Below are 9910 nucleotides of genomic sequence, written 5' to 3'. Positions count from 1 at the left end.
AGGGCAGAACCTCACAGGCGCCCTGGGTCCCTGCTGCACTAGCATGTCGGTGGGCAGGACCCACCAGCCACAAGGCCCCCTGCCCACTGGCTCCCCCGGTGCTAACAACAAAGAGCAAACTTCCAAGCACCAGTTGGAAGCCAGTAGCGAGGGGTGGCATATGGGATGATGTGATCTCAGGGCAGTGGTGCAACTGGAGTTGAAGAAATGATGTTGGGAATGCAGAGGGAAGGGGCTTGGATTGGCCAGGGTTCTGTGGAGAGACAGAAGCAATATAATATATGCATATATTAACATGTATAATATTGCATACTATACACATAATATACATGATACTATTATATGATAGATAGATGATAGATAGATAGATAGAGGGGGGAAGAGAGAAAGAGAGAGAGAGAAGGAGACATTTCATTTCAAGGAATTGGCTTATGTAATCCTGAGGCCTGGCAAGTATGAAACCCCCAAGGCAGGCTAGAAATTCAAGAGCTCAGGTTGCAGTCCCCTGAACTCTGCAGAGCAGCAGGCTGGAGAGTCAGGCAAGCTTTCTAGGTTTCAGTCTTAGGGAATACTTTCTTCGGGAAACCTGTTTTTGCTCTTAAGGCCTTCAACTGATTGGATGGGGCCCACCCACTCTATGGAGAGGAATCTGCTGCACTCAAAGACTACTGATTTAAAGGTTTAATCACATCTAAAAAACGCCTTCAGAGCGATACCTAGACTGGTGTTTGACCAAACAACAGGGCAAATTAATCACAATAAAGGTCTACATTGTTTTAATACAAACGTTATAAAGCCTTGGCGCTCCGAGTCACAACATGGCTGCCATCTTTCCTTCCCCTGGGAGATCTGAAACTAGTCACATCGGACCATAAGGAACATGAAGGGCTGGTTTCTGGACCCGTGGAGGAAGAAATGATGCCTGGACACAGAGGAAACTTCATGTGCTCTCACTGGACAACAAGCCAATACACCGGCACCCCCTCTCACTATTCCAAATTTTCCTGGATAAATCACTGTGCCTGTCATGGGCGTAGTGAATTTTGTAATATATATATTAATTATAATTATATATAACAAAATATAATTAAATATATAACTAAAATTAAAATTTAATTTATTATTAATTATATTAAAGTATAATTAAAATATATATTACAAATATATATTACAAATATATCTACTTAATTACTATTACACATTATAGATAATTAATTAATATTACAAATATATATATATATTTAAGTTTTTTTTTTAATTTTTAAGTAATCTCTACACCCAACGTGGGGCTTGAACTCATAACCCCGAGATCAAGAGTTGCATGCTCCACCGACTGAGCCAGCCAGGCTCCCCTATAATATATTTTTTAATCACATTGTTTATATAGATAGAGGGCCCTCAAGAAATATTTGCCCGGGCCCCCAGGTGTCCTAGAAGCAGCTCTGTCCTGAAGGCTCAGTCGGGCATTTAATGGGGCAGAGCAGGCAAGGTCCAGGCCCAAGGTCAGGGGCTGTCGTTCAAGCCCACCAGCATCCTGTGTGCCCAGTGTACTGACTACGATGAGAACCATGTCTGCCCTTCTGAGTGGACTAGACCTGTGCTGAGTTCTTGCCAAAACCCCCCCACAGCAGCCATGTGATGTAGGAGAAACCAATACTACCCTGAGGAAACAGGCTCAGAGAGGTTCAGCGACTTTCTTCCAGCCCAGGGAACTCTGACCCAACATGTTTAGGTTCTTAATGACAGTGGTATTGACTCCATGTGTCTTCTTCACTGCAGCCTCAGGGCCCAGCACAGCACCTGGCAGGAAGTAAGAATTCATGAACGGAATGAATGAATTCGTAGTATTTAGGAGACGCAACAGAGGTTGTGTGACGCAGGCTCCGTGAATCAGTCTCAGGTTGAGATCCGGGGTTAGGAGGGGAAGTGTTCGCCACCAAACAGGTTCTGAGGATCAGCATGGGAGTAACTGGCTTTCGTAAAATCGCGGTCTGGCGCTGTGTAACTAAGTCCTTATGCAACTCTGGGCTTGTACCTGCTCCTGAGGGCCTCAATCCCTTGCTGCAAGCTGGACGTTTGGTCTAGATCAGGAGTCAGCAAACGTTTTCAGGACCAGAGAGTAAATATTTTAGGCTTTGCGGTAAGTTTAAGTCTCTGCTGTAACTACTCTGCCATTTGTAGTGGGGAAGTAGCCGCAGAAATACATACATGAATGAATGTATGGCTGTGTTCCAATAAAACTTTATTTAGAAAAACAGGCAGCTGCCTGGATTTGCTCAGGGGGCTGTAGTTGGCTGACCCCTGGTCTAGATGACCTCTGAGATCCCTTTTAATTGTAACAGTCTGTGATTTAAAGACTTAGAACCTATGGTACAAAGGACAGAAATGATCACACAATGTCATTATCCTCCTATGGCGCCCATGGCAGACATTGCTAATTGATCACAGGACTCCTTTCTGAGCGGAAAGGAGTTGGCTTTTATAATCAATCACAGATGGAGAATTCCAGCTGGAGCATTCCCCCTTTCACCCTTTAAGACGCAAACATTTATAAGACTCCAGACACTCTCTTGAGTGTGGCATTGAGGAAGATAGGAAGCAGCAGAGAGTGAGAAATGTGACAGATTCTCCCACTCTCATATCCCCATGTGAAAGGAATCAAATTCACCCCGGGGGCGGAAGTGAAAGCCCAAATCCAGTGTGTCTGAGCTGATGATGCTATTACCCATGGGTGGAAGTCAGACCCTCCATCTCTCTCTTACTTGCCCTACTGAGCTCGAGCTAGGAGCGGACACCTGGCGCTTACTAGTTACCCAGTGCGCACTAATTTTCTTCCTTTTCTTTTCCCACCAGAATGTAAACGTTGAGGGACTTCTGCACAGCGGGATCTGCTGACAGTTGACTGTTGGAGAATACTTTATGAATTAGTTCCCGTGGAGCCGTTGTTGCATGATAATGCCCGGATCGTTCGCGTCTATTTGAATTTCCACAAACCTTCACCTTGAGGAATGAATGGGGAAGTCCCAAGCATCTAGAAGTCACACGATGTAAGGGCTTGGGCTGAGCAGTTAGACAAGTTTGGGTTGAATTTTAGACACGATGATCACTGTCTTGATAATTAGAAGCAATCTCCGCAGATGGGGTAACACATGGAGTAAGTTTAATATATGGCAGCCATATATATATTCTTATCTTGGGAGCTCTGTAGGGGATTTTGGGGTAGGAAGCATCCCTCTGGCATCTCCAATTACACACTAATAGCTACATGTTGATTCTGGCGGCCTGGAAGCCCTTTGCTCCTTTGTCTCAGATTCATTTCAATGTTCTTCAGTTGTAAGGGATAGAATTCATTTGTTCTTTGTCCAGCTCTTCCAGACCCTCAATCTCACAACTCTCTGAGAGGGGCTGATTTGTTAGTATCCCCCCATTGCACAGTTGGGAAAACTGAGCTCCAAAGAAAGCTCCAAATTTGCTGTGGGCAGAGTTCTTCTTCTGCACCTTTTAATTTGATAACTGTTTTTAAAATTTAATTTAATTTTTAATTTTTTTAAAGTAACCTCTACACCTACTGTGGGGCTTGAACTCACGACCCCAAGATCAGGAATTGCATGCTCCACTGACTGAGCCGGCCAGGCACCTCTATTTGACAATTGTTTAGTGAGCACTTTCCATGTATCAGGTATGGACTAGGCACTGGAGATAGAATGGTGTCAATATTTCAGGGAAATAAATATCTGTTAGTTGACTGATATGTCATCTGAACTTTTGAGAAGGAAATTGCATTGAGCAATCAGTAGAGAGTTTCACAGTTCCCGAGAGTCCAGGAATGTGAGAATTAGGGGGGCCTTGCACAAGGTCTTAGCTGAGAGTTCACGTTTGTGGTTTTAGCTCCACATCTACATAGCTTCTTTGCAGCTGGCCTCTTCTTTTCTTTTTTTTTTTAATTTTTTATTGTTATGTTAATCCCCATACATCACATCATTAGTTTTAGGTATAGTGTTCCATGATTCATTGTTTGTGCATAACACCCAGTGCTCCATGCAGAACGTGCCCTCCTCAATACCCATCACCAGGCTAACCCGTCCTCCCACCCCCCTCCCCTCTAGAACCCTCAGTTTGTTTTTCAGAGTCCATCGTCTCTCATGGTTCTTCTCCCCCTCCGATTTCCCCCTCTTCATTCTTCCCCTCCTGCTACATTCTTCTTCTTCTTTTTTTCTTTCTTAACATATATTGCATTATTTGTTTCAGAGGTACAGATCTGAGATTCAACAGTCTTGCACAATTCACAGTGCTTACCAGAACACATACCCTCACCAGTGTATCACCCAGTCACCCCATCCCTCCCACCCCACCCCCCACTCCAGCAACCCTCAGTTTGTTTCCTGAGATTAAGAATTCCTCATATCAGTGAGGTCATATGATACATGTCTTTCTCTGTTTGACTTATTTCGCTCAGCATAATACCCTCCAGTTCCATCCACGTCGTTGCAAACGGCAAGATCTCATTCCTTTTGATGGCTGCATAATATTCCATTGTATATATATACCACATCTTCTTTATCCATTCATCTGTTGATGGACATCTTGGCTCTTTCCACAGTTTGGCTATTGTGGACATTGCTGCTATAAACATCGGGGTGCACGTACCCTTTCGGGTCCCTACTTTTGTATCTTTGGGGTAAATACCCAGGAGTGCAATTGCTGGATCATATGGTAGCTCTATTTTCAACTTTTTGAGGAACTTCCATACTGTTTTCCAGAGTGGCTGCAGCAGCTGGCCTCTTCTTGCCCTCTCCTTACACCAAGCTAATGGGCTTGGGGCCTCCACGACATTCACGGTTCACATGGACACATGAGATAGCCTCCTTTTTTTTTTAATTTAAATTCAATTTAATTAACATATGCTGTATTAATAGTTCCAGAGGTAGAATTTAGTGGTTCATCTTTTGCCTATAACACCCAGTGCTCATTACATCAAGTGCCCTCCTTAATGCTCATCACCCAGTTACCCCATCTCGCCACCCACCTCTCCTCCAGCAAACCTCAGTTTGTTTCCTAGAGTTAAGAATCTTTTATGGTTTGTCTCCTTCTCTGTTTTCATCTTATTTTATTTTTACTTCCCTTCCCCTATGTTCATCTGTTTTGTTTCTTAAATTCCACATATGAGTGAGATCATCTGATATTTGTCTTTCTCTGACTGACTTATTTCACTTAGCATAATACCCTCTAGTTCCAGCCATGGTTGCAAAAGGCAAGATTTCATTCTTTTTGATGGCTGAGTAATATTCCATTATATATATAGATATAGATATAGAAATAGATAAAGAAGATGTGGTATGTGTGTACATATATGTATATGTATATACAAACACACGCACCCACACACCACATCTTCTTTATCTATTCATCTGTCGATGGACATCTGGACTCTTTCCATGGTTTGGCTATTGTGGACATTGCTTCTATAAACATTGGGGTGCATGTGCCCCTTCAAATCACTATGTATCCTTTGAATAAATACCTAGTAATACAATTGCTGGGTCGTAGGGTAATTCTATTTTTAACTTTTTAAGGAACTTCCATACTGTCCTCCACAGTGCCTGCACCAGCTTGCATTACCCCCAACAGTATAAAAGTGTTCCCCTTTCTCCGCATCCTCACCAACATCTGTTGTTTCCTGACTTGTTATTTTTAGCCATTCTGACTGGCGTGAGGTGGTATCTCATTGTGGTTTTGATTTGTATTTCCCTGATGCCTAGTGTATTGAGCATTTTTTCATGTGTCTATTGGCCATTTGTATGTCTTCTTTGGAGAAATGTCTGTTCATGTCTTCTGCCCATCTCTTGACTGGATTTTTTTGTTTTTTTGGGGTGCTAAGTTTGATAAATTCTTATTTATTTATTTATTTGACAGAGAGAGAGATAGTGAGAGCAGGAACACAAGCAGGGGGAGTGGGGGAGGGAGAAGCAGGCTTCCCACCGAGCAGGGAGCCCGATGCGGGGCTTGATCCCAGGACCCTGGGATCATGACCTGAGCCAAAGGCAGATTATGGCTGAGCCACCCAGGCACCCCTGATAAGTTCTTTATAGATTTTTGGATACTAGCCCTTTATTGAGATGACCTCCTTATCAGCCTGTGACATCTTCCAGGCCAGCCTCTTCCATTTCTTCCCTGGCGGTTACTGTTGGCTTCACAGTCTTGCCTGAGACAGGAAAGAGCTGCTATCTCTCTGGTATCAGCATTGCTGGTCTCACCTAGCTTCCTGTGCGTGCAATCACAGCTGGGAGGGGCCAAGGAAATTCTGTTGGGGCCACACCCATTAGCAAAAGTATAAATACCGAGATTTGCCGTCAACCTTCAGAGCTACACCTCCTATCATCATGCAGTCCAGCAGCCTCTTCCCTCTCATGCTTCTTGTCCTGGGAACCCTGGCACCTTGGACTGCAGAAGGTGTTGGAAATGGTCAGTTGAAGCCACCCTGGCACAATCTTGGCTGCAGAGTGGAGGTGGGGTCTCCTGGTGGAGTGAGGGTGTCTCCTTCTAGAGGCTCTGATCTCTCAGCTTAGTTTCAAGAGAACTCCCTCAGGGGGGGTTCATGTCCATCTGGGCTTCAAGGTCTCTGTGTGGGCTTCTGAGCATTGGGATGTGCCCTTTTACCAGAATCCAGTCAGCCCAGGCCCCACTCCCTCTGGTCTTAACTCTCTCTCTCCACCCTATCTGTGCATCTGCAGTCATCTGTCGCTGGCTCTCTCCTGTTCCCCATCTCTCTGTTTCTATCCTTCAGTCTCTGTGTCTCTGCCTCTGGCTCTAGCTCTCAACCTGTCCTGTTGTCTCTATTTACCTTTGTCTCTCTCCATCTCCCTTACCCCAGACTGCCTCTCTGCCTTTGTGGAGCCTTGTTTTCCCTGGGGTAGGAAACCTTAGCTGGGAGCCCTCTGCCCTTTTCCAGGATCTGCTCACGTGTGTCTTACTCAAGCCTGTCACTCTTGGTGGAGGTCAGATAAGCATTTCTTTCTGCACTTTGTGGACAGTCATCTGGGTGAGGGTCTCTGCTGGAGAGTGGTGCTTTGTCCAAGAGTCAGGATGGCTACTTAACACCCAGCTCCTTTCTTAACTCTTGACATTCTCTTCAACAGCGTTGAAAGCTGGAGCCTGCCCTTCTATACGGTCTTCTCGGTGCTTTTTTGGATATGAGCAACCTGAGTGCCAGAGTGACTGGCAGTGTCCAGAGAGGCAGATCTGTTGCTCTGATGTTTGCGGCATCAGATGCCTGGACCCTGTTAAAGTCTTCAACCGAAGTGAGGAGGTGGAAGGGCTGATGGGGAGGGAGTGAGCCTGAGAATGCAGCACCTAGGGGGACAGCCCTGGGTGCTGGCCCTGCCAGGTCTCCTCCGTTCCAGGAATTGTTGGGTCAAATTTGTCAGCTGGCCAGGGAGTCACACTGCTCCAGACAGGAATTTACTCAGCCAGTCTGTCTTGGGCAGTGGTCACCTGGCCATTCAGGTAAAAGCAGTCAAATGGCAGCCAGCCAGCCAGTCAGTACTGGACAACTGGTCACCTGCGTGGACAGGGAGATATGAGAGGAGACCCAGATCCTGCCTTGAGGGGATACAGAGGCCCTGGGAAGGAAGAGGTGGTCATGGGGATGGAGAAGAAATGATTCTCCCTGCGAGGGCTGAGCTGGGGCTGGGTCCAGGAAGCAAGGGTGGTGCAGAAGGCACAAAGCCTCTGACCTGTGACTCTACTCTCACCAGTTAAAGTGAAGCCTGGCAGGTGTCCCGTGGTCATTGGCCAGTGTCTGATGCTCAACCCCCCCAACTACTGTGAGACCGACAACCAGTGTGTGAGTGACTTCAAGTGCTGTAGGGGCATGTGCGGGAAAGTCTGCGTGGCCCCTGAATAAGGTAAGGAGGGGCCTGGGCCCACCCATCTCCCTCCCACCAGTCCTCTCTATCCCAAGCCCCTGGCAGCCATGGCATATGAGCAGGGGGACTCCTGATCCCTCCCCCAAAACAGCTTCTGCCTAGCCCCCTTGTCCTTCAAGGGCACTGCTCCCCAGGCCCCAGGGCCAGGATTTCTGTAGGATCACTCATGGCTTTGATTCTCTTCCAACCCCTCTGGATGAAGACCCTGGGCATATGGCTCTCTGAGTCTCAGTTTCCTTATCTTTAAAATGGGCATAATGAAATTGAAAGTGCTTTGTAAAACACTGTGTGCACACTAAGTATTTCTTATTAAGATCATCTCTAGCATGTTATCTAGGGTCAAAGCCCAAAGGATCAATGGATTTTGAGGATAATCTAGCTCAATGCTCTGAGTTTAGAGTCCTACAGTAAATTGAGATTTGAACTCAGTCTCCTGATACCAAGACTTTTTCGACAATGCTACCACCTTGCTATTTTCTCTGTCTTGGGGGGTTTCTTGGGGGAAGAATGGGGAGATAATTTGGTTCCTGTATTGAAGCCCTGATCTGATTTTCTCTCATAGCCTGATTCCTGCCATTTGGAAGGGGCTCTGGATTCCTACTCTGTGGTCTGAGAATTCTGCTTTCTGCTCCCGGACTTGGAACAATGAGGCGGCACTCTATGGTCAAGACTTGGTTCTACCACCAATATCTCCATTGGGGAAAAGCTTGACACACAGTAGTCTTTCAGGAAATACTTGTTGATTGGTGAATAAATAAATGAGCAAATTTCTTTCTGTCCATCTGCTTCCATGGTTTGCTGGTGCTGTGAATTGAGTGGGAGGTGATGAGGGAGTATGTGGCTATGAGGCCTCCCTCCTATAGATACAGAGTGGAAGGAAGAGGATTTGGGGCCGTGATGAATCTACGTCATGAGTCTGAAATACTGGCTCTGCAATTTTGGACAAATGACCTTATCTCATACATCTTAATTTCTTGACTTGCAAAGTGGCACCATGTTTGGAGCATTGGGGTGTATAATGTGTATGAAATGAATAGCAATGTTGCTGGGCCACAGCAGGCTCAAAAAATGGTGGGTACTTGCCTTCTCTGGTGATTTTGAGCTTCTTACATTTCTTCTCTCTCCCAAGACACTATTTGTTCTATCTTAAAATAAATGTTGAGCAGAACCACATGCACTGATTATCGGTCCTGAGAGAGGACTCCAAACACGTCTGCCCATGGCATCTTGGTATCCGAGTCTCCAAGGAAAGCACAGTGCGGTGAAGCACTGGGTAAAACAATGCTTTACTTACATAGAAAAGGAACAGCAAGATCAGCTTCCACCTTGGGCCTCCATTTCCCATGGCCCACAAATCTCTCCCAGGAGCTGATGCAGCGCAATTTACCCCCACACACCCTTCTCAAGCCCCAGTAGGAGGTCCCATTCCCTCCTCATGGAGGACAGACACTGCAGTGGGGTTGGTCAGATGCCATATGGCACATACACCTACACAGAACAGAGGGGCATACAGTGAAGCTTGAAACGGGGGAAGGTACTCCCCCACACAGCCACAAACCTGGCACAGGCCTGTGAGCTCTTTATCTCTTGGTAAGTGAGTATTCCAGGTCCAAGGCCGTTCTTATGCGGCTGAGTGGGGGATGCATGCATGAGACTGCCTCTCCCCACAGTGAGAGGGATTGTCAGGGTGGGTCGCATTATGACCTGCTACTGGTCAGTCACCACACGAGGATGATATTGTTCTTTAGTCCATGGAGCAAAAAGAGTAACAAGAGCTGGACTCCCAGAGCTCAGAGCAAGCAGGGAACCGGGCTCCCCATTACTCTGTGTTCTTTGGACTCCAAAGGAAGCCGAGAACTTGAGTGGATAGTGACACAGAAAAAGGACAAAACGCAACTGTAATTCAATCCTTTCCTGGAAAATCTCACTGATCTAAAAAAAACACTCCACACACTACATTCAACCAATGTTCCAGGAGCAGCAAC

General features: G+C 46.1%; 1 protein-coding gene across 1 annotated transcript; it reads left to right on the top strand.

Annotated features, from left to right (window-relative positions):
* Window positions 1–6375: 6375 nt before the first annotated feature.
* Window positions 6376–8704, top strand: LOC118549959 (antileukoproteinase). The gene is made up of 4 exons (XM_036114549.2): window positions 6376–6462; window positions 7137–7298; window positions 7755–7904; window positions 8488–8704. Exons 1-3 carry the CDS (start codon window positions 6381–6383, stop codon window positions 7901–7903), a joined length of 393 nt encoding a protein of 130 aa, XP_035970442.1. The 5' UTR covers window positions 6376–6380; the 3' UTR covers window position 7904; window positions 8488–8704.
* The last annotated feature ends 1206 nt before the right edge of the window (window positions 8705–9910 follow it).

The sequence above is a fragment of the Halichoerus grypus genome, chromosome 10, assembly GCF_964656455.1.
Source record: "Halichoerus grypus chromosome 10, mHalGry1.hap1.1, whole genome shotgun sequence".
Classification (NCBI taxonomy): Eukaryota; Metazoa; Chordata; class Mammalia; order Carnivora; family Phocidae; genus Halichoerus; species Halichoerus grypus.
Note: the sequence above shows the minus strand (reverse complement) of the source record. Positions and strands in the feature narration are given on the sequence as shown.